The sequence below is a fragment of the Talpa occidentalis genome, unplaced genomic scaffold (assembly GCF_014898055.3).
Source record: "Talpa occidentalis isolate TD23 unplaced genomic scaffold, MPIMG_talOcc4v2.1 talOcc4.17, whole genome shotgun sequence".
Lineage (NCBI taxonomy): Eukaryota > Metazoa > Chordata > Mammalia > Eulipotyphla > Talpidae > Talpa > Talpa occidentalis.
The window spans coordinates 7179217-7204075 of record NW_023601754.1 but is presented as its reverse complement, the minus strand read 5'-3'; the positions used below and the strand labels follow the sequence as shown (position 1 = coordinate 7204075).

The 24859-nt window shown below is 44.1% G+C and overlaps 1 protein-coding gene across 4 annotated transcripts in view; it reads right to left on the bottom strand.

Annotated features, from left to right (window-relative positions):
- The window catches only part of PRMT7 (protein arginine methyltransferase 7), a 50047-nt gene that overhangs the window by 23714 nt on the left and 1474 nt on the right, over positions 1-24859 (bottom strand). For all 4 annotated transcript variants that reach the window (XM_037515967.2, XM_054696934.1, XM_037515970.2 and 1 more), the window contains exons 2-5: positions 22761-22953; positions 18842-18878; positions 9152-9301; positions 3669-3777 (exon numbers count right to left, since the gene is read on the bottom strand). In XM_037515967.2, the coding sequence (XP_037371864.1) occupies positions 3669-3777; positions 9152-9301; positions 18842-18878; positions 22761-22855 (391 nt within the window). In that variant the 5' untranslated portion in view covers positions 22856-22953. The remainder of the gene's footprint in view (positions 1-3668; positions 3778-9151; positions 9302-18841; positions 18879-22760; positions 22954-24859) is intronic.

Below are 24859 nucleotides of genomic sequence, written 5' to 3'. Positions count from 1 at the left end.
AAAAGGCCATGCAGTTTGCTCCCCAAGAAGGGAAACACAACAGTGACCCTTACTCTGCTCTGGCCTTCAGCCAGCAGGTACAATCCAGACCGAGGGAGTAGTGAGAAGTCCCACAAAGCACAGCTGAGTTCAGGACAAAGCAACTGGAGTTGAGGGAAGGTGAGGGGGCTGGGATTTGCAGGAGAAAGAACGAGGAAGTCAGTTACACAGAAAAGGGGCTTCAGAAATCTGCACAGTGCTCCCTTAAGTCTGGCTGAATATACTTTCACACAGGGTAAGACTGTAGAAGGTCACGTAACTGTAACCTGAACAATTTCTAGAGCTCATGGAAGACTGGGAAATATTCCAGTGCTGCTTAGACAGTACCCAGGCACTTAGCAGAAGGCCCAGAAAGGTCAGACTTTAGCAGAAAGGATAAAGCAGCCTTAGAGCAGGGGTTCTCGGGTGATGTGCCCCAACCCCCATCTCCCTATCTCCCTGGTGACATTTTTTGTTGACATAAACTTTTGGGGGGGGTTGGATTTGGAGGTGCTACAGGCTTTTACTGGTTAGAAATGGGGGGGTGGTTTCTGCTAAATCTATAATACACAGGACTGCTCCCAACAACAAGCAATTATCAGATGTAAAGTGTCAACAGAGCCAGTGTTGAGAAACCATGACTTAAAGCTACTCTAACCGTGCTCAACAAAGCTCAAAAGCAAGACTTTGAAAGGATCAAATTCATCTGCAAGGAATTCAACTGTGTGCCAAACAAAGTTCTTAGACAGACAACAAAATCTAGCACTCACCAATAAAAAATGCCCAATATCTACAACATCCAAATAAAAATTACTAGACATGCAGGGCCTCCCTGGTGACACAGGGGTTTAGTCTCAGCGCTATCAAGCTATCGCCAGCTACTGCATCATGAGTTCGATCCCAGCCAGGGTGCTGACCCACATGGCACAGACCTCTCCTGTCCTGCCCGCTGCTCCCCTCAGCAGTGTATCTCAGTGGATCTGCCTGTTCTGCTCCCCACTGTCTCTGATGAATCTTCCCACTCCTCACACCTCTGACCTAGACCCCAGTTCTTATATGCCTAAAAAAATAAAATATATCTTAAAAAAAAATTACTAAACATGCAAAGAAGGAAAATGTGACCCAGTACCAGAATAAAAATCAGTCAATGGAACAAACAGAAAAAACAGAGATGGTGGAAGCAGGAGGTAGGAATGTTGAATGTCGGAACTGCTAATACAAATATGTTAAGTAGTCAAAGAAACACATGAACATATAATGAGAAAAATGGAAGTTCTAAAAAAGAACTGAATGGAACATTTAGAAACATAGTATTACAAACAAAAAGTTCACTAGATATGCTTCACAGCAGATCAGACACACAGAAGATCAAAAGAAAAGTATCAGGGCCTCCCTGGTGGCCCAAGGGGTTAAGCACCTTATTATGAAGCAATCCACAGCCTCTGCATCACAAGTTCAATCCCCATGGCCGGCCAGGGAGCAACCCACATGGTGCAGCAGACCTCTCCTGACTCGCCCGCTGCTCCCCTCAGCAGTATACTTCGGTTGATCTGCCTGTTCTGTTCCCTGCTCTGTCTCTGGTGTATCCTCTCACCCCGCACGCCTCTGGCCTGTACCCCAACTCTTGTATGCATAAATAAAATAAATCTTTTAAAAAAAAAAAGAGGGGACCTCCCTGGTGGCGCAGCGATTGAGCGCTTGGTTCCGAAGCTGCCTGCAGCCTCTGCAGCGCCAGTTCAATCCCCGGCTGCTCCTGGGCACCGGAGGAGGGTCCCACATGGCGCCCAGACCTCTCCTGCCGCCCGCTGCTCCCCTCAGCAGTGTACTTTGGTCCTTCTGCCTGCTCTGCTCCCCGCTCTGGCTCTGGTGAATTCTCTCACCCTCCCACGCTTCTGACTATACCCAGTGCTTGTATAAATAAATAAATAAATCTTTAAAAAAAAAAAAAAAGAGGGGCCTCCCTGGTGGCGCAGGCGGTTGAGCACAGCATTGTGAAGCTGTCCGCAGCCCCTGCAGTGCTGGTTCGATCCCTGCCGGCCTCGGAGCAACCCACATGGCCTGCAGACCTCTCCTGTCTCACCCGCTGCTCCCCTCAGCAGCCTGCCTGTTCTATTTCGTCAGTCTGCCTGTTCTATTCCCTGCTCTGTCTCTGGTGACTCCTCTCACCCTCCCGCTCATCTAGCCTGTACCCCCACTCTTGTATAAATAAAATAAATCTTCATTAAAAAGAAAAGTATCAGTGAACCTAAAGGCCTATTGAGAAACAACTTGCATCCTTCCACCAACAGGTGAAGCGATAAACACCTTCTGGTATAAGCACACAGAGCGCTGACAGCAACAGAAGAGAATGAACTTTAATACATAGACAATGCGGATGAATCTCAAAAGCACCATGTTATAGAGAAGGAAGTAGGCACAGAGAAGCACACTGCATGATTTCACCTACTCAAAATTCTAGAATGGGCAAATCTAATCTATATTGAAGAAATTAGATCAGTGGGTGCCCAGACCCAGGGATATGCTGGAGGGTGGGGGGGGCAATCTAAAGGGTCCTGAGGAATCTCTTTGGGCATGATACAGATAATCTACTGTCTTGCTTGCCATGGTGGCTGTGAGTTTACATTTACCAACCCATCAAACTATACTCTTAAAATAGGTGCATTGATTTTATGTAAATTATACCTCAAAATGTTGATTAAAAATGGGATAATTATTTGAGTGTTCTTTTGTATGTGTGTTATGTTTTAAAAATAAAGCATAGTAGTCTCTTCTTTGTAAATGCTGGAGATTCTCCATTAATTAAAAGACTATTTATTTATTTTTGCATAGAAGATCTGGGGTGTAGTCCAGAGGTGCAGAGGGTGAAAGCACTTCCCGGAGACAGAGTAAGGAGCAGAACAGGTGGATTAACTGAAACATACTGCTAAGGGAAGCAGTGGGAGGGACAGGAGAGGTCTGCTGTGGTATATGTGGATTAGCTCCCTGGATGGGGGTTGAACTCAGGCTGTCAGGGTTGTAGTGCTGAGACTTAACCCCTAAGCCACCAGGGAGGCCCATTAAAAATAAAAATTGTTTTAATTGGAGAAAAATGCTGTCTTTAAGCGCAGATACTTCAATTCTAAATTACTGTATTTTTTAAAAACTGCAGTGATATATCATTACCTTATCCCGGAAGCTTCTTTTGCACTTCTTTCCACTGTGCTAGCCAAGCATCAGAGGCATGTAAAATTTCAGAAGTCTCATTCGACTTCCCAGATTTTACAAAATATTCTGGCAACCTGGAGCCTGTGCTATGCAGGCAACTCTCTCATGTGGGATGCTGAAACAGGACGTCAGGGCTAAGCAAGTCTCTTCCTGCTCTCTAACCAGTTTCACTCCTGTTTGATGAAACTTGAAACTGAGAGAGTTGAGCCACAGTACTTCTAATTGCTTGAAGAAAAAGGAAATTACATTTGTGTCACCCCAAATGCACTTGATTAGCTCTTGTTTGCCCACTGCTGCTTTGTGTTAACTAGTAGAGATGCAAAGTGTTTATCTTCAGACCACCCCGTGGACAGGCACTATTTCTAGGCAGTCAGCCTAGCATGTTTATCCCAGACAACTGGAATAAGTGATCCCTCCTGTAAGAGTAAAATATGTGTTCATCTTACCTGGCCCGACAGTCACTTCAGTGGAATGCTTGTTGATAACCTTAATCTTATCACTGAAGCCATTTTTCTCCACAATCTTCACAGCAGCATCAGCCATAGGCTTGAAAACCTAGAAATTAGAGCCAAACCCAAGGAAAAAATAAGTGATAAATTAAATAACATCTTAATACCCAAGATTAGCAAGATGGTCCCTGATTCCTTTCCTAAGATGTGAAGTAAAAGAGGCTTTCACTTCTGGATTCCCTCCTAAATACACAAAATGTCCCTTTGTTACAATTCAAGATGTAGGCAAAAATTTTGGGGGGGGCCGATTTAAAATAAACAAGACTTCATCTGAGTAACTTAAATATTTTATTCTCCAAACATGTGTCATGAAAATGAACACAAAGGGATAAGATTCTGCTGAGTTTAACTTGCAGCTAGGAATTCCCATGAACACGTGTTTCTTCTACTATAATCAAGGGGGAAATGTTTTGTTCTGTAAAGAATATGTCTGTGCTTAGCAAGGAAAAAAAAATCTTCATAATCAGTTTCAAGTGACTTCTAGGATCTGGCTTGACATTATAAGATGTACCTGGAGGGTCTCATGTCTCAGTTCTCACCCATACTGGCCTCTGCCTCAGAATATCCCGTGCTTACACCACCCTTCAGTGCTCTTGCCTCTTGCTGGTCACTCATCTCCTCTCCTGACTTTAGGCTCTGAGCGTCACAGGCTGCTTCTCCTCAGCCACCCAGGAGTTCAAAATCTCACCCGAACCTCTGTCAGGAATGGACACTAAAGCTGACTTGCCAGCATCATTCTGTGTCCTCCTCAGCCCTTGAAATCAGTTTGGGGAATCCACCTTTTCTTGAGTGGTACATCTGTCTGGTCTCAGAGTAACTGAATCTCTCTAACCAGGGACAAGTTCAATTAATTGGGATTTAATCTTATTTTGGCCAATAATACCCACAGAGAGGTGTGCCAGCAATTCCTGACAAAGTTGTTCTTGCTGTTAAAAAAGAGGAAGGAAGGAAACCAGGACAATGCTTTTCTATCAGACACACAGCCTGAACTGGCCCTTGTGGGTCTGCTAGTCCTCAGTGGCCTATTGGGCCACAATTTAGTTACCTACAGTTCTGTATTCCTAAGCAAGATCAGAATTGCCCGGTCAATCAGTTATAGGAGCCCAACCCTGCAAGATGCCTTTCAAATCAATCAAGAGCAGAAAGCTTGATCACTCTGGGAAGGCTATACATCACGAGGTATGACCGGAAAGGGTGGGGAATGCCACGCAGGGCAACAGTCGGGAGATGGGGGGGGGGGGACACGGGAGTGGACACTGATGTATAACAAGGAACCCCAGAAGCTGAATACTTTGTTGATAAAATTGAAACCCTGGCTGGGGATCTAGGGCTTGATCTCAATTACAATACCAAGTCATCAAAGAGATGAGAAGCTGGGCCTCCCTGGTGGCATAAGGGGTTAATACTCAGCTCTATGAAGCTGTCCGTAGCCACTGTAGCACAAGTTCAATCCCCGGCCAGGGAGGTGACCCACATGGCGCAGCAGACCTCTCCTGTCTCCCCACGGCTCCCCTCAGCAGTGTATTTCAGTCATCTGTCTGTTCTGCTCCCCACTCTGTCTCTGGTGAATCCTCTCACCCGCCCCTGCCCCCCAATCTCTGGCCTGCATCCCAGCTCTTCTATGCATAAATAAATAAATCTTTAAAAAAAAAAAAAAAGGAGATGAGAAGAGCCTGGAAGGCAGACTCACAATCCCGGACACTACAGGTAACAGCTCATTTCCTTGTCTCACCCTTCCCCTTTTCCTTTTTCCCTCCTTCCCCTCACAACTGACACTGCATGATTATTTTAGAAATAAAAAGGCCAGGATCTTGCTCTTCCACAGCATCCTGCATTGTGGGGCCTTCTCCACGCCTCCTGTATCACTTTCTGCATCAGTGTGGTGTTGCCAATGCAACAAGCCCTCAGCACCAGTAACGGTGCCAGCCTCAGGAAGAGGACAGGTGAGGAACAGAGAGATCTGGGGTCTCATCCACATTCTTACCTTCTGAATGAACTAACCCTGAAGCCAACAAGACTCTGGATTTCCTGACAACATCCTTCTCCAAGCCATCTGGGAGGGTTTTCAGGCACGTGCTACAGAAACCATGGTCACAAGTAACCTTGGCCAAATACCCCTTTCCTTTCAAAGGTACTAGAAGTCTACAGTCTTTGTCTGTAATTTGTTGTATTCCTCCACTCCTCAACTCTACTCTCTCCTGTAATATCGCCTAAAGGTCACCAATGACCCAACAGCTTTCTCCTCCTGCTCAACTCTCCAACACAGTAGCCCCATGTAGCTATATAAATACAAATTGATTAAAGTGGAATAAAGTTAAAAATTCAGTTCCTCCATGCTACCAGTTACATTTCAAGTGCTGGGCGGCCACGTGGCTAGGGACCACCTCACTGGACAGCACTACTACAGGAAACTTTCATCATCTTGGAAAGTTCTATTGCACAGTGCTGCTCTGTAATACCTACCCCTGCTGACACTCCCTCTTTCTCACAAATTCCACGCAGTTTGCCCTTGCTGGTTTCCAACTCTGCCTTCTAGGTTCTCTTTGTGTTTGAATTTGACTCATTATCCCTCGGCACCTAAATGTTCCAAGGTTTGCTCTTCTCCCTCTATTCCCCTCAATCTCCCACGCGGCCAATATCACTTGTCGCATCGCAGTGAATCCCAATCCACGTGCACGCGCCACTCTCTTGAGGGCCAACTTCCACCTCTAGGGCCAGCGGCATCTCTCTATACTTATTCTTCCGAACCTGTCTTTGCTGTTGTTTTGCAGCTCAGGGAGAACTGAAAGTCAAGCAATCCATGGACAATGCCAGTGATTCAAAGAGGTGGTCACTGAAGTAAAAAGTGGGAGGCCACTGTAAGATGCAAAGAGCCAAATGGAAGAAGTACTGAGAGCCAAAGGCCAGCGCAGCAGAAGCAAACTAGAATTCAGCTAAGACAGGAATATGGAAAAATCCAAGGGCAGAGTCCTGCCAATTCTGCCAAAAAAACATGTTCTCACCCTATATTTTTAATTAGCAGTGTACACACATACCAGCTCCTGCCCCAGGACCTCCTCTCTCATACTTAACATGGTCAACATGAAATGCATTTTCTCTCCCACAAAGTAAGCATCCTGTTGACCAGTTTTTAGCTTACTAGTCAATGGCATCACTGTCCGCCCCCACACCAGAGCCCGCCCCCACCCCCTCCCCTCCTCCCCTACCCCCCAACACCTCTCAAAACTTTCAGAGACCTAAAGCCCAATAGTCTCATTAGGTTAAGAAAACCTGTACTGGGGCTTCCCCGGTGGCGCAGCTGTGAAGCTGTCCACAGCCTCTGCAGCACAGGTTCGATTCCCAGCCAGCCAGGGAGATTCCCACATGGCATAGCAGTCCTCTGCAGTGTCTTCGGACCTTCTGCCTGTTCTGCTCCCCGCTCTGTCTCTGGTGAATCCTCTCACCCTCCCGTGCCTCTGGCCTGTACCCCAGCTCTTGTATGAAAACAAATAAATCTTTAAAAAGAAAAAGAAAACCTGTAACTTTCAAGATACAGTTCCTTACTGTGGACTCAGGAGTTCCACAATCTGGGCTTCTATGATACCCTCTGCCAAAACAGTGGATGACAATGTTCCCCAAACACAACACAGTATTCCCTCAGCCTAAAATGCCCACTTTCCAGACCATGAGCATGAGGGCCACACTGAAGGGGTGGTGGTTGGGAAGGTAAAATGAGTCGGGGTAGGATAGCCTGGAATGCTCTCAGTCTTCATGTGAAAGAGCAAAAAATTTCTACCTTGTTTAAGCCACTGTGATTTGGGGACTTTGTTATTTGTACCCCCGTCACCTTAACAACCAAATTTCTCCCAGAAATGTGTTAGAATATACCCTTCGCTCCCTGTAACCTTGAGAGAGCACACACCAAAATTTTAACAATGGTTAACTTTGAGTAAACATACTATTTCTGTTTTACATTTATCAAATTCCTATAATGACGTATTATTTACAGTATCAGAAAAACATATGTTTAAAACATATGCTTTATTGGGGCCTCCCCGGTGGCGCAGCGGTTGAGCACTGGGTTGCGAAGCTGCCCGCGGCCTCTGCAGCGCCGGTTCGATCCCCGGCTGCTCCCCGGCCACCGGAGGAGGGTCCCACATGGCGCGCAGACCCCTCCTGCGGCCCGCTGCTCCCCTCAGCAGTGTACTTCGGTCCTTCTGCCTGTTCTGCTCCCTGCTCTGGCTCTGGTGAATTCTCTCACCCTCCCGTGCTTCTGACTGTGCCCAGTGCATGTATAAACGAACGAACAAACAAACAAACAAATAAATAAATAAAACATGCCTCTATAAAAAGAAAAAAAAAATTAATAAAAAAAAAATAAATAAAACATATGCTTTATTTAGAGAAATAACAGGGTCTTCCCTGGTGGTGCAGCGGGTTGAGCGCTGCACTGTGAAGGTGTCCGCAGCCTCTGCAGCGCTGGTTTGATTCCCGGCCGGCCAGGGAGAAACCCACCTGGCATGGGCAGACCTCTCCTGCCTCGCCCGCTGCTCCCCTCAGCAGTGTTCTCAGTCCGTCTGCCTGTTATGTTCCCCACTCTCTCTGGTGAATTCAATCACCCTCCTGCACCTCTGACCTGTACCCCAGTTCTTGTATAAATAAATCTTTTAAAAAAAAAAAATAGAGAAATAACAGACTGCCAAATTACCGGTAAACATAATCTGATGGGTAGCTCTGCAGAGAAACGTAAAGTAGATGCCCTGCTGTGCTGTGCAGTGGGTGTGCTGGGGGACGCCCCACATAAAAAAATCCCAATACCCAAGCCACACTCTAGAATAATTTAACCAAATCCTGGGGGCAGGGTGGGGGGAGAAACATAGTCGATTAAGCATTAGTTTTTTTTTTTTTTAAAGATTTACTTATTTTAAAAAGATTTATTTATGTATTTATGCATACAAGAACTGGGGTATAAGGCAGAGGCGCAGGGAGGGTGAAAGGGTTCACCAGAGACAGAGTGGGGAGCAGAACAGGCAGATCTACTGAAATACACTGCTGAGGGGAGCAGCAGGAAAGACAGGAGAGGTCTGCTGTGCCATGTGGGTCAGCTCCCTGGGCAGGGATTGAACTTGTGCTATAGTGGCTGCCGATAACTTCATAGCGCTGAGACTTAACCCCCTGCACCATCAAGGAGGCATTAGTATTTTTCAAAGCTCCTCAGCAATTCTGACATGGAGCCAAAGCTGGGAACCACTATTTTCAGTGGAGAAAACAAGTTTCTAAAGGAAGGAATTGTGTCTGATACAACATGATACTCTCAGAACCTAGAGCTGTGCTGGGTACAGAGTGAGCATCCTGCGGCTGTTGGTGCACAAGTTGAGGGGCAGTGTATAAGGGACAGAGGGACTTGGACTTCCCACACATGACAACCAAGAGTGGCTCACCTCGACAGCATAGCAGAAGTCGGCACCCGCTGTGACTGCCATCATTGACAGGAGTCCTGTGCCGGTGCCAATGTCAAGAACCAAGGCTTTCTGTCCTCTGTCTTTCACCCGGCTCACAGCTGCCTGGATGCCCTGGTAATATTTTATATTCTAAGAAAAAGGAAGAAAGAGCTGTCACTTCACAACACTTAACAATACATAAGTGAAAGGCACTCTGTGAAGCTCTGAGAGATGGTTGGCAGCAGTAGCATCACTCCGGACACTGGCCACTCTGGTTCCTCAAGGAACAACACTGGCCGCTGCGCTAAGCAGGCTCGTGAAACTGCACATGCTTGGGGCCAGTCTCCTGCCGTTCACTGAGCAGTCAGCTCCCCTCTCCACCAGCATTTCCATACCCTGCTTAGACCATGGCGGGCGTGGGGCTCTGCCCACATTCTGACAACAGGGAGCTGGAGGGCTCCTGGCAGGCAGGAAAGAGGATGCTGAATGGTCGCTGCTCTCCTCTGTTTCCTCACAGGAGAAGCAGGTGGCTCCAGACCCCAACTTCTCGAACTGCTCCCTAGCCAGCCTCCTTGGGCCCCTCCCAGGAAGAAGTGGCATGGGAGCAGCGATCCGGCCCAGAGATTTGAGCACCGGCTCCACAGGACCCATCCGCCACGTGTCTAGGTTTGGGAACTCCAACCTTCTTCTAATTGCCCAGCCCTAGGAAAGGTAATAGCTTTCTGCAACTACTTCTGGGTTATCCAGATGCTGCATCTGCCTCCCAGTCCCCCCACTCTGTATAACCAATTTCTTCTGCTGAACTATGTAACATGGCTTTTGCGTCCTTACTAGACTTACTAACCCATACAGCTTCCTTGTCTAAAACACATCTACCCCCTCAGGAAATCAGTTCTTTGTCTTCAGTTCAGGACATCGGTAACTTTAACAGCCACATCTTCGCCAGGAACGGTCTGGCTGGAGAGGTGCTCTGACTCTTCTGTTGAGAATAATTTAAAATGATGGGGAAAGTAATTGTAAACCTTGTTCAGTGCACCAGTGACCTGTGACAATAGTTAAGAGTACATTAAAAGGCCAAACCTGTGGCGGTGGCTCCACCGCCCACTGAGCATTCTTAGGAGCCCTAGAAGCTGACACTTGACACCTTGTCACAGCTGATAAAAACCTGAGCTCAGGGATGCACCCAAGCTCACGCCAATTTTCTAACCCATAGAAACAGTGAGATCAAAAAAATCTTAAGTCATTAAGTTTTGTAATAATTGTTTATGTAAGAGTAGGTAACAAATTCAGGTTTGGTATCAAAAGGGCAGTGTCCTCTGTCATCAAGTTAGAAACATCAGTAACAAAAATATAACTGAAGAAAAAAAAAAAAAAAACTTCTGAACATCAAGAAATTCTAACCTCAAAGGTAAATTACTAAATCAAAGGGGAAAATTAGGAAAATATCTAGAACTGAATCATTTTTCTAAATTACATATCAAAGCTCACGGGATGTGAAAGCAGTATTTGAAGAGAAATGTTAGGAAAGCCAAAATATGAGCTAAGCTCCTATTAGAAGACTGTAAAATAAACTCCAAATAAGTAGATGAATGAAAATGGCAAACAAAAATTACTGATCTAGGAAACAAATGTAAAATAGAGAAGACTGACAAGATAAAAGCTCATTATTTCAAAAGACTAATAAGGTCAATGACCTGGTAAAACTAGTCAAGTAAAAAATGTAAAGGGAGGGGCCTCCCCGGTGGCGCAGTGGTTGAGCGCTGGGTTGCGAAGCTGCCCGCGGCCTCTCCGGCGCCGGTTCGATCCCCAGCTGCTCCCCGGCCACCAGAGGAGGGTCCCACATGGCGCGCAGACCTCCCCTGCCGCCCGCTGCTCCCCTCAGCAGTGTACTTCGGTCCTTCTGCCTGCTCTGCTCCCCGCTCTGGCTCTGGTGAATTCGATCACCCTCCCAAGCTTCTGACTGTACCCAGTGCATGTATAAACAAAACAAATAAATAAATAAATAAATAAAATATGACTCTATAAAAAAAAAAAAAAAAAACTATAAAAAAAAAAAAAAATGTAAAGGGAGAGAAAAAAGCACAAGTAACCCAAAACTGGGAATGAAGAGGGAGGATGCACTATAGGCAGATAAATCTATAGATATTACGGCCTCCCTGGTGGCGCAAGGGGTTAAACACCACGCTATGAAGCAATCCGCAGCCTCTGTAGCACGAGTTCGATCTCTGGCCAGGGAGCAACCCACATGGCACAGCAGAACTTCCCTGGCTCACCTGCTGCTCCCCTCAGCTGTGTATTTCAGTCAGTCTACCTGTTCTGCTCCCCAGTCTGTCTCTGGTGAGTCCTCTCACCCTCCCACATCTCTGGCCTGTACCGCAGCTCTTGTGTGCATAAATAAATAAATCTTTTAAAAAAAAACTACAGATATTAGAGATTGAAGTGTATTATGAACAACTTTTAGCAAATAAATTTGAAAAAATCACAGAAAGATTCTATTCAACATACTAGAACAAGAAAAAAAATGCAAGGGGGGGCAAGAACAAAGGAGAAAATGGACTATGATGCTGGGTGCACTACTGGGGAAACCCTATACTCCCAAAATACAAATAAAGGTGTAAGCTACCATACCTCAATTTAAAAAATAAAATAAAAAAAACCTCAAGTCTAGAAAGATATAAATTATTATTCACAAATGAATGTCTCTGAAGAAAGCCCAATATACCTACAAATAATTATTACAATTAATAAGAAAACTTAAAATTATAGGATTCCAAATTCATAAATAAAATAAAAATAAATTAATTCATAAAATAAATGAATAAAAAATTCAATTAAATTTTTTAAAGATTTATTTATTTATTTATTCATACAAACACAGTACAGTCAGAAGCGTGGGAGGGTGAGATAATTCACCAGAACCAGAGCGGGGAGCAGAGCAGGCAGAAGGACCGAAGTACACTGCTGAGGGAAGCAGCAGGTGGCAGGAGAGGTCTGCGCGCCATGCGGGACCCTCCTCCGGTTGCCGGGGAGCAGCCGGGGATGGAACCGGCGCTGGGTAGGCTGCGGGCAGCTTCGGAACCCAGCGCTCAATCGCTGCGCCACCGGGGAGGCCCCAATTAAATTTTTATGTATTAGCAAAAGCCTTTAAAATTTTGGCCAAAGACTTTTTAAATAAGAGACAAAAAGCATCCATCAAAAAATGAAATATCAGGCCTCCCCAGTGGCGCAGCGGTTGAGCACTGGGTTGTGAAGCTGCCCGCAGCCTCTGCAGCGCCGGTTGGATTCCCGGCTGCTCCACGGCCACCAGAGGAGGGTCCCACATGGCGTGCAGACCTCTCCTGCCGCGTCCCTCTGCCTGTTCTGTTCCCCGCTCTGGCTCTGGTGAATTCTCTCACCCTCTCGCGCTTCTGACTGTACCCAGTGCTTGGATAAATAAATAAATAAATAAATAAATAAATAAATCTTTAAAAAAAAAAAAAAGGAATTATCAGATAAATATGACATTTGGTTTAAGAATTTAGGATTATCAAATAAAAAAAAAAAACACAAAGACACCTGTGACAAAAAAAAGTGACAGATGACTAGTACCCAGAACATATTACAAATATCTCCTATAGTCATAGACGATGAAACATGAGTAGTTAATAAACAAATGAAAAGAGCTCATACTCATTAGTCATCAGGGGAATGCAAAATAAAAATATAATGAGAGAATAGTTCAAATCTTCCAAATTGTCAAAAATGAAAAAATTGGTTAATACCAAATACTGATGAGGATGTGGACAAGAACTATCGCACACAGATGGTGAAAATGCAAGTTGGCATGATCACTTTGGAAAAGAATTTGGCATCATTTAGCAGGGCTGACCACACCTATTCCAATCCTAGCAATTCCACTCCTAGGCCCAAAAAACCAAGAGAAAAATGTGCATATACCCTACAGTGCATGCACTGGAATGCTATAGTGGCATTACTCATAGCAGCAAGTAGTTAGGAATAACTTCAGTCCATCAACAGAAGAATGGGCAAGTAGGGCCTCCCTGGTGGCACAAGGATTAAGAAGCGACCTATGAAGCTGTTCGCAGCCTCTGCAGCACGAGTTCCATCCCCGGCCAGCGAGCTACCCACATGGAGCAGCAGACCCCTCCTGACTCACCCACTGCTCCCCTCAGCAGTATACTTAGAACAGAACATTTGCGTGTTCTGTTTCCTACTCTGTCTCTGGTGAATCCTCTAACCCCCCGCGCCTCTGGACTGTACCCCAGCTCTTGTATGTATAAATAAATAAATCTTTTAGAAAAAAAAAAAAAAGAATGGGCAAATAATGACCTATTACACATTGGAATCTACACAGCAGTGAAAACAGTTGAACTATAGCCTCATGCAAAACGGATGAATCTTAAAAACAATGCCGAGCAAAGAAGCAATTCACAAAGAATAAACACAGTATGACTGCATCATATAAAATTCAAAATTAGGTGAAACTAAGAATTTATCTTTTACAGATACATAACAGATGATAAAACTGTAAGGAAAAGCAAGGGAGTGGTTGACATAAAATTAAAGACTGGGAAATTCTGGGGGATGGAAAAACAATGCAATCAAGGAGCACACAGGCGAATTCTGAGTAATGACAGTATTCTATTTCCTAAGCAAAGTGGTGAGTCTATAGCACTTACTTTATTATTTTTCACATGGTATGTATACATTTTATCTCCTTTATATTATATGTCACAAGGTTTTTTTAAGATTTTTATTTTATTTATCTTTGCGTAGAAGAACTGGGGTGTAGGCCAGAGGTGTGGGTGGTGAGAGGATTTACCAGAGACACAGTGGGGAGCAGAACAGGCAGATCCACTGAAATACGCTGCTGAGGGGAGCAGCAGGCAAGACAGAAGAGGTCTGCTACACTATGTGGGTCAGCTCCCTGGCCAGGAATCGAACTCAGGCTGTTTTGCCAAGGGCGCTGAAACTTAACCCCTAGGCCACCAGGGAGGCCACCTTAAAAAGAATTTTAATGAGTACGAATGGTACCGATGTTCAAAATAGTAACACTGAAGTCTAAAAGAGAATAGAGTGATACAGTCAAAATTCTGAAGGGAAGTGATTCTCAAACTAGAATCCAAAGTCAACCTCAGTCTGAAATGTAAGGGTAGAAGGAAGAACTTTTCAAGAAAGTCTCAAACACCTTACCTCCCATGTACCCTCTCACAGGAAACTGGGGAGGAAAGCGCCTCATCACAGGCCCTTAGGAAGACTTAGGATTCAGGAAACAGAGGGCCCAACACAAGCAAGATCTGAGGACAACAAACAAGAATGCTGGGATGGCAGATATATAACAGGTCCAGAGACCATCTAGATCAGGCTAGAACAGTTGAAATGACCCCAGAGACATTCTCCGAGAAGATAAAACTGACAGAACACTAACTGGTTGATCTTTCCTTCTGAAAGGAGAGACATACAATTGGGGGAAATTTGGGCTCAAAACAATGATTTCTACAAAGAAAAAGGAAAACTAAGCTAATTATTATTATTTTTTTTTTTTAAGATTTATTTTTATTTATTTCTACAAGCACTGGGTACAGTCAGAAGCGCGGGAGGGTGACAGAATTCACCAGAGCCAGAGCGGGGAGCAGAGCAGGCAGAAGGACGGAAGTACACTGCTGAGGGGAGCAGCGGGCGGCAGGAGAGGACTGTGCGCCATGTGGGACCCTCCTCCGGTGGCCGGGGAGCAGCCGGGGATCGAACTGGCGCTGCAGAGGCTGCGGGCAGCTTCACAACCCAGCGCTCAACCGCTGCGCGCCACCGGGGAGGCCCTAAGCTAATTATTTTTATGCAAGAAAGGAAAAGTAATCAGAGAATCACATAGCTCAACTCTGAATAGTGTTTAGTAAAGTAAACGCAAGATTTTAGTAAACATAAGATTTTAACTAGTAAAGTAACGTAAGATTTTAACTAATACACACTTCTGTAAGGGCTTACCTCATTCTGTAAAAGGAGGGTATATCATCCTGTTCACAGTGCCAAAAAAGGGAAGGGTATCCCTATTTTACATATGAAAGAAAGAGAGGGACAAAGTGACTTGCCCCTGAAAAGTAACTGTTGATCTAGCAAAAATTATATTGCTTTCAGAAGAAAGGGGAATGAATTGGAAGGAAAAGCTGAAAGAGAGAGAAGTCAACAGATAATAGCTCTGCAGATTTGGAGGTAAAAACAGACAGCTCGAAGAGAAGAAATGAGGTTGCAACTGAGTTGGAGCATAAGATGGTTTGTCTAGTGAACATGATACACCAGGGAATAGTGTTTTTCACAGCAGATCTTAAAGAACTATTTGACTCTTAAAGTTTGTACATTTATGTTGTGGATAAATCAATATGACATTTTACGCTGTGTGATTTAAAATCACAAATAAGAGTTTTTTGAAAAAAAAAATCAATATTGCAATTGATAGAATTTGTTGAACTAAAAAACTGAACATTAATACATTATATCCCCCCAAAGCGGGCGGTGCTGTTTTCTCTGGGTCAGTGTGGGACTGGGAGCTAGCCTGGGAGACTGAGTATAGCCATGAGCTGACTACCTGAGAATCCTCAACACACCCTTCAAACTGCTGACATTCAACAGAGTAGCTATTAACTTTTAATTACTCAATTTTGGAGATCCTGTAGGGAAACTGGAGCCCCATAAAGGGCAACGTAGGTTTTTCTGGCTTTTGAGATGCTGAAGGAAGGAGACAGTGTGCTGTTTGTTGCAAAAAGTCCAGATTTTCTTAGCTCCTCTGTCAGAAGCCATAATCAACTATGCTAAGAAGACAGAAGCCTAAAATTTGTACATCAACCACATGAAGGGTTCAAGGGTCACTGAACAGACTTTCTGCGTCTGGTGTGGGTGACATAGCGATCCAGTCAAGAAAGGCAAACCGGCGCTGAGAATGGCACTATCAGGCAGTAGTAATTTGACAATGGAAGTCATACTGGAGACGATGACATATTTCTTTACTTGGAAGAACTGGGGTCACAGGGTACCAATAAAGGCAAGTGAAAGGTTCTGCCATTGCTGGACCCAGATGCACAGAAATGTGCAGACTTATGGCCTGGGATTAAACCCAATACTGGCATCTTCAGTGTATTTGTGAATAACTAAAAAAAAAAATTGTTTTCTATCCTACCCCCACTCCTGCTCCCAAAAAGGCAATCTGGGGCAAAGACGCCAGATAAATCAGATAAACAGAGTCAACTGTAAGGTGACAGATGGAATTAGATTTGTAATAGTGAAAAAAATACAGTACATACAGATGCTAATTTGTAGTGATGCACTCTGAAACGGCAATTTGGCAGTATCTATCAAAAGTCACACGTATACCAAAAAGGTTATCCAGACTATACCAAAATGATATCCAGATGGATATCATTTATCATTAATCATTATAAAAATGGACAATAAAACTACAATGAGACATCACTATATACTCACATTCAGATAAAATGGCTAAAATCAAACACTGACAATACCAGATTTTGTGAAGAAGTTGGAATCCTCACACATCAGTGGTAGAATGTAAATAGTACTTCCATTTTGGAAAAGAGTTTGGTAGTTTCTTCAAAAGTTATACATTTACCATAAATGTACACTTACCCAGGAACTCTACTTTTATGTATCTACTAAAAGGAATAAAAAACAAAGACTTTTATATGAATGTTTACAGCAGGACTATTCAAAATAGCCCCCAAACTGGAAACAATTCAATGTCCATCAACTGGTAAATGGATAAATAAAATACAGTATATCCAACAGTGGAATATAACTAGTTATTAAGAAAGAATGAATACTGATATATACTCAACTTGAGTGAACTTCAAAAACATGAAGTTAAACAGACTCATGAGAACTTATCTGTAGTTTCAGAATCATATTCCATATATTACATGGTCTCATTTACATGAAATTTCTAGAAACGACAGAACTATAGAGAGAGAAAGCAGACCAGTGAATGGTTGCCTGGGGTTGGGGTTTGGCAATGGGATAAAAGAAGTGCTCTAAAACAACCACCAAATGCACGGCGCCACGCAAAAGCAGAGAAATATGTCTATCTATCCTGCCTCTGTCCTTAACCAGCATTTTCTTTCTTTTTTTTTTTTTTAAAGATTTATTTATTTATTTATACAAGCACTGGGTACAGTCAGAAGTGCGGGAGGGTGAGCGAATTCACCAGAGCCAGAGCAGGGAGCAGAGCAGGCAGAAGGACCGAAGTACACTGCTGAGGGGAGCAGCGGGCGGCAGGAGAGGTCTGCGCGCCATGCGGGACCCTCCTCCGGTGGCTAGGGAGCAGCCAGGGATTGAACCGGCACTGCAGAGGCCGTGGGCAGCTTCACAACCCAGCACTCAACTGCTGCGCCACCGGGGAGGCCCCTGAGTCCCATTTTCTCATGTATAGAACTGGGGAAGGGAAAGAAGTAAAGTATTAAATGATGCAGATTCAGGAATATTCTGGCAAAGAGTTTGGATTTTTTTTGAGACCATGAAGGGTTTTAATTAGAGAACAAACAAGGCCAGACTGGCATTCAAGAAGATCCCTTGGGCTACTGTGCAAGAGAAGGAAAAGAGGGGCCAACACCACATGAGAGTTAGGCAGGCAGTGGGGTTGAAAGACCAATCAAATTTGATGACAGACTGCTTGCTCAGATGAGGAAAAGGGCATCATCTTTCTGGAGTGGCTGACTGGATGGCAATGCCATCTGTCCAAACCCCCTGGAAGCTGGGGCAAAAAGCACCCTCTTTGCAGATGACACTAAAATCGGCCTCTCTGGTTTTAGTGATTAGAGAGTCCAATAAGAAGCCAAGACCCTTAGAGAGGCTTAATCAACAGCCAAGAATAATGTTTATCCCATATTCTGTAATTCCCCAACAGCTCATCAAGGGCACTCAGGGAGGCTCCAGCCCCTTTGTTGTGGCCTACACACTAAAGGTGCTCAAGGAGATCATTCTGTCATGGTGTTTCCAAGAAGCAGGCAGGTTGAGGTATTAATCGGTGTGGGGCGAAGGAGACACCACCACCACCAAGACCAAGCCTAACACTTGCCCTGAGCTGGCTTCTACCTAGCACTGTTCAGTGCCTGTCCCTGCATCGTTCTCCTTCAAGCTTCCCAGCTTCTGAACCATCCAGATGAGGCCAACTAGTCAAGCCCTCAGATAGATTGGGAAATTCTGGGCTGCTGTCATAAGACCAGAGCTATACTGTTCCATGATTCAAACATGAAAGTTTAGATGAAAGAGAAAAGCTGAAATGGAATTCTGCAATGAAAGCCTAATGTGTTCTACAAAATACAGTGTGCAGTGACCTCTAGAGATTTTATTTTAGAATTGCAAGTAATTTTATACAAGGCGAATCATCATGCAATTAGAGAATTTTTATCTTGAGATCATGGAGATTAGCCAGCATATTTCATTCACTTTAAATCTTAATAAACAGTTTCTCTAGAGGTCCCATGCTCTGAGCAAGGCTGCATTCAGGTCAACAGCAAAGCTGGGAGTAGGTAGGACCCAGCTCACCCTTGACTGATTTCCTGACCACCGCACGACACTTCCTCTCAGCATCATTCTAACATCATGCCTCTGAGGGAGTTTTTAACCCTCTTGTAATGAAAGGTTTTAAGACACCCCACTAAGATAATGGCTTCCTTTAATACTTACTCTGTCTTTGTCGTGCAGCATATCAGCATAGGATGACCTAGAAACACAAAAACACAAGTCAGAAGAAACCTCTGCAAAAATGATAGACAACGCCCCAGGGGGTAGTCACATACATAAACGCAGTCCTGGGCCTCCCTGGTGGTGTAGGCAGTTGAGCGCAGTACTGTGAAGCTGTGCGCAGCCTCTGCAGCGTGGGTTCGATCCTGGCTGGCCGCGGAGATGCACACAAGGCGTAGCAGACCTCTCTTATCTCGCCCGCTGCTCCCCTCAGCAGTGTATTTCAGTCAGTCTGCCTGTTCTGTGCCCCACTCTGTCTCTGGTGAATCCTCTCACCCTCCTGCACATCTGGCCTGTACCCCGGTTCTTGTATGCATAAATAATCTTTTTTTAAAAATGCAGTCCTAAATCAGATGGGACACACATTCAGGCCCATTTTAAACTATTTTAATAGAGTTACATGCTGGCCTCTGTGGGACGAGTTGGATCCCTGGCTGGCCAGGGAGCAACCCACATGCTGCAGCAGACCTCTCCTGTCGTGCCCGCTGCTCCCCTTAGTAGTGTATTTCAGTCAGTCTGCCTGTTCTGTTCCCCGCTCTGTCTCTGGTGAATCCTCTCACCCCTCCACATCTCTGGCCTGTGCCCCAGCTCTTGTATGCATAAATAAATAAATCTTTAAAAAAAATAGTTATATGCTATCATTCTCCAGTATTGCAAAAAACATCAGAGATAAATGTTATTTTCAGGAAGGAACCTCGGACCTAAAAATGCTCTGCTAGTCTGTCCTTTCACAGTAATTCCACAGCTACCAGCACACGAACATGTTATACATCCTATGTTTCTTTCCTCAGGAACACCTCAGACTCATACATATATACAATCTTGCATACATTTGTACACTGGGATAGTCACCAATGTAACACATGGAAGAGCAACTGGAAAGGAAAAGCAGACACCCGTTTTATTTTAAATCTTTTTTTTTCCCCATAGGGGAAAAGGGGTGTAGGCCAGAGGTACGGGGTGGTGGGTGGGGTGAGAGAATTCACCAGAGACAGAATGGGGAGCAGAACAGGCAGATTGACTGAAATACACTGCTGAGGGGAGCAGTGGGCGAGACAGGAAAGGTCTGCTGTAATATATGTGGGTCAGCTCCCTGGCTGGGGGATCGAACTCAGGCCTTAGCAGTGATAACACCTGAGATTTAATCCCCAGGCCGCTAGGGACCTGTATATGCCAGGGGACCATGATGGCATTTTCATTTATGTCATCAGGGAAAACTAAGAGCTCACCAAACTACAAGGTGTTAACTCATTTATGTCATCAGGGAAAACTAAGAGCTCACCAAACTACAAGGTGTTAACAGGAAGAGAGTGCCTTATCCAGATTGTCTACCGTAGAACCCACAATTTGAAAAACCTCTAGTAGGGTCAGGAAGAACCCCACAACTCAGCAGCCCTCACCCATAGATGCTTTGCCAAAAGTTCCCTGTGAGAACTAAGGCTTTCTCACTAAAACAGAGGATCTCCAGCTTCAGTCAACATCAGAATCTCTGGAAAGCTTATTGTAAATGCAGATTTCAGGGAGTCAGAGAGGGTTCAGCTACAGTCCGGAAATCAGCCCTTGATGGTGCGCCAGGCAATCGCCATACTTGCGTTCTCTAAACTTTGAGGAGTGCTGCAGTAAAAGAAGAGGGCTTTTTTTTTTTTTTTAAAGATTTATTTATTGATGCATACAAGATCTGGGGTATAGGCCAGAGATGCAGGGGTGAGAGGATTCACCAGAGACAGTGGGGAAGAGAACAGGCAGACTGACTGAAATACACCGCTGGGGAGCAGCGGGTGAGTCAGGAGAGGTCTGGTGCGCCATGTGGGTTGCTCTCTGGCTGGCCAGGGAGCGAACTCATGCTGCAGAGGCTGCAGATTGCTTCACAGTGTGGTGCTTAACCCCCTGCACCACCAGGAAGGCCCCAAAGAAGAGGGCTTTTAAAAATTTATTTATTTATTTATTTATTTATTTATTTATTTATTTATTTATTTATTTATACAAGCACTGGGTACAGTCAGAAGCGCAGGAGGGTGAGAGAATTCGCCAGAGCGGGGAACAGAACAGGCAGACTGACAAAATACACTGCTGAGGGGAGCAGCAGGCACGGCAGGAGAGGTCTGCGCGCCATGTGGGACCCTCACCGGCAGCCGGGGATCAAACCGGCGCTGCAGAGGCTGCGAGCAGCTTCGCAGCCCAGGGCTCAACTGCTGCGCCACCTGGGGAGGCCCAAGAGGGCTTTTTTTAATGGCACACCAAATTTTTGACATTTGAACCCACTATGAATGTTTAGTTGAAATCTGGTCTTTCCTTCCCTTTTCCACTCCCCATATCCCCTGCCTCATTCCCCTCTCATTCCCCACCAGCCCACTGACAAGATTCCCCACCACTCCACTGACAAGATTCTTGCTAAGCACCACCAGCTCACTCCCATTGTAAGCACTGCCATCAGCATCCAGGACTTCTCTGACCCTCAGATATGCCTTCTCCCTGAACTGCTCTCCTTTCCACTCTGGCCATTCCTTCCTACCTCCTCAGCTATTCTAGAATCCCTTCCCCAGCCCTCTGCTTCTCTGATACCATTCCTTCTCTGAGAACAATCTTTCAGTTTCAACTCTCATTAACAACTGCAAATTGTCTCCAGACCTATATTTCTCTGCCCATCTCTATATGGATGCCCATATCCAGACACCTCATACCCATCACCTTCTCCTCCCCAGCCACACCCATTCTGCCTGTGTCCTCCCTCTCAGGGAACAAGAGCTCCATCCACCTAGTCATCTAGCTAGAAATCTTGATGATTATTGAATTTTTTCTCTCCTCCATCATTGCATCCAATGAACTTCAAACTCAGGCTTCCTCAAAGTTGAGTCCCGCTCTCTCCACCTCTACTACCTCAGCTCTGGAGCTGCAATATCCATGCCAATGGGCTCCTATTTCCCACACTGCACTCAGTGAGTGCTCCAAACACAACCTAGTTTTTTCCTTACTTGCTCAACATCTTAATCACTTAGAAAATAATGTCCAAAATCTTTAGAGAGTATGATTTTGAGTGCTTATTCTGTACCAGACATTGCATTTCATTCAATCATTAAACAACCCTAAGATGAGGGTATTATATGATAAACTGTGTATTACTATATTGAAGCAAGTATTATTATATTTTACACTGAGGCATATATTATTATACTGAGGTTCACAGAAGTTAAATAGGTTGGCTGACATCCCAAAGTTAAGAAGTAACACAGAGTCACCCCCTAAACCCAGAGTCACCTCCTAACCCAGATGGTTCTTATTGCTTCCATGAACTTGTGTTCATTTCAACTCGTAGTTTTTATGCATTTGTACCTCCCACAGAACTGCATGTTCCTTGAGGATGGAAACCCTATCTTCTCCATTTTAGTATTCAGAGCTTTAGTACAGTGCCCGTATGTTGTATAGACATAAAGATTGCCAAATGAGAGTAACTCCCATATTTCTAGATATCCCTTCCCAGGAAAAAAAAGCATTCCCCTCTTTTCCATTTTAGAGAATTTAACTATGATGAATGTGTCACCACTTCAGTGACATAGTAAATAATTTAATTTCATAATCTCCACTACCACCACTACTGCTGTTGCTGCTACACCACTGGATCTTGGGTCCTCTTCACTACAGACACCCTCTCAGACAATGGTAAGGTTGCTACACAATATCTGATTCTCCACACAGGTGTGACTTAGTGCCTGACACCTATACTCAACTGGCTCAGCAGACCTGCTCATGACCCACACCTGCCCACATCAGAAGCACTGGAGACAGCCTAGTTCACACTCAGATTGGACTCTGAGGCATCTGCTTTGTGATCAAGTGCCACAAACTGCGAACAAACCCTCATTACCTGGCAATCTCCTGGTGGTAATCATAGTGTTCATCCTCCTCTAGCCACTCCACAGATCCTGTGGTGGGATTGGCCCGCCCACAGAAGACCTTCATGGTGCCAATCAGTTCTCAGTTTGTACCGAAGAGCAGACGTGCCAGATCACTTTCACTTCGTGTGGACAGGTCTGATCATCAAAAATCTATTCACATCACTGTGCCAAAAAAAAAATTGAAGAAAAAAAATTTTAAAGCCAACAAACCTTAATAAATAAATCAAGAAATTCAAATGTCAAAGTCACTGAAAATAACTATTAATCATAATTTAATCTTTCCAGCAAGAGTTATTTACTTTCATATTCTGCTTACAACATTAAGAACTATAATACGACAAATAAAAACAAAACAAAAATAAAAACAAAAACTGTAAGCTGAAAGAGAACAAATTGCCGGTTACCAGTAAGGGGTTGGGGGTGAATGAAATGGGTAAAAGGGGGCAATTAGACAGCGGTGGTGGATGGAAACTAGACTTTTGTGGTGATCTTGATGTAGTATCTACAGATGTCCCAACATAATTGTACACCTGAAACTTCTGTTACACAGCAATGATATTTCATTAACAATTTATTTAAAACCCCCATACATAAATTCATAAAAGCTATTAGAAATTCAGCAGTCCTTAGTGATTCTAACAGAATCAATGCGCCTCACAGGGGCCTCTGGGTGCAGCCTCAGGTAAAGGCAGGTGAGAAGGGCAATAAAGAGGAAAGGGCTAAAAATAAAAAACAAAAGAAAAAAAAGATGAAAGGACTAGCAGGTAAGGGGAGCAAAGAGAATGGAATGGTGGTAAAGGGGACCATCCATGCTGTCTTAGGATACTGAACACTATGCTTAAGGAAAAAATACGAAGATAAAGCAGTTCCAACTTGGAAAACCTGCATTTAAACAAATAATTCATAGCTACACACAAACAGGTCATTCTAAGAGTATAACGTTGAAGCAAAAAATAAGTCACAGTACACATAAAAAGATTACATTTATATAAAATTTATAATTGTGCAAAACAGAATATATTCTTCAAGGATCACAGTAAAAAGCACAGCAAGGTGCAAGCCTGGTTAACTCACTGAGGAACGGGAGAAAGATGAGATCAAGGGTCACACAGAGGCCTTCAAAAGTAATAGCACTGTTCTTTCCCCAAAACTTCAAGTGTTCCACACTCCACTTCTTGTAGAACATTGATCCATCTCCAGGAATCCTTAGAATGTATACTTCACAGGTCCTAAACATTCCTAAGGTATTTTATTGGCCAGAGTGACTGAATTTCTTTTGACGTTTTCTAGACTAAGCAAATATTAAATTCTTACACAAGAGGATGGAAAACAATCTTTTCTGGAAGAGCTCCGGCAGTCACTGCGCTGGTTCAAAGCAGGTAATCTGTCCTTCAGTAAAACTCTAAAATTCCATCATATCTGTCCTCTGATCTAATGGGCTCTCAAACTTTCTGACACCCCCTGTGATATATTTTATATTGAGATACAACACACACACAATGTAAAGTTTATACACAGTAGTCAGCTTTCCCATGGGCAAGGCCCTCTGACAGATTCTATTTTATTTTTCTTTTAATTGCTGGCCAAGATCTACTAAATTCATTTCGTAACTCACCAATGAGTTGCAACCCATAGTTTGAAAAGTGGCTACTGCTGTATTCTATAAATTTGATATGCTAATATCTATTTTCCAAAGACACAGAATACAGAACCACTGGGATCTGTAAAGTGCTTTAGAAAACTAATAAATGTTGTAGTTGGCAGAAATGACCACATCTGGCTGAATATTCAGAGAAGCTTAAAGTTTAGATGGGCATGGGGCCCTTCTCCAGATTAGAGGGCCCTTCTCCAGATTAGAAAGGCATAGACAATCACGTACAGTAAGTAAGTCTTGCTGAAATGAAACTGAAAAAGGTGCCAAACATGTTGGGGTTCATACTGGGGAATTCTGAAACCTTAATCTGTGGTCCACGTGGAATTAATTCTGAAGCCAGAGGTTGAAAGTGTTGTATAGAACTTCAGTCTATAAAATTCCCTTTATAGCATGATGTTTTTGAGGTTATAACTA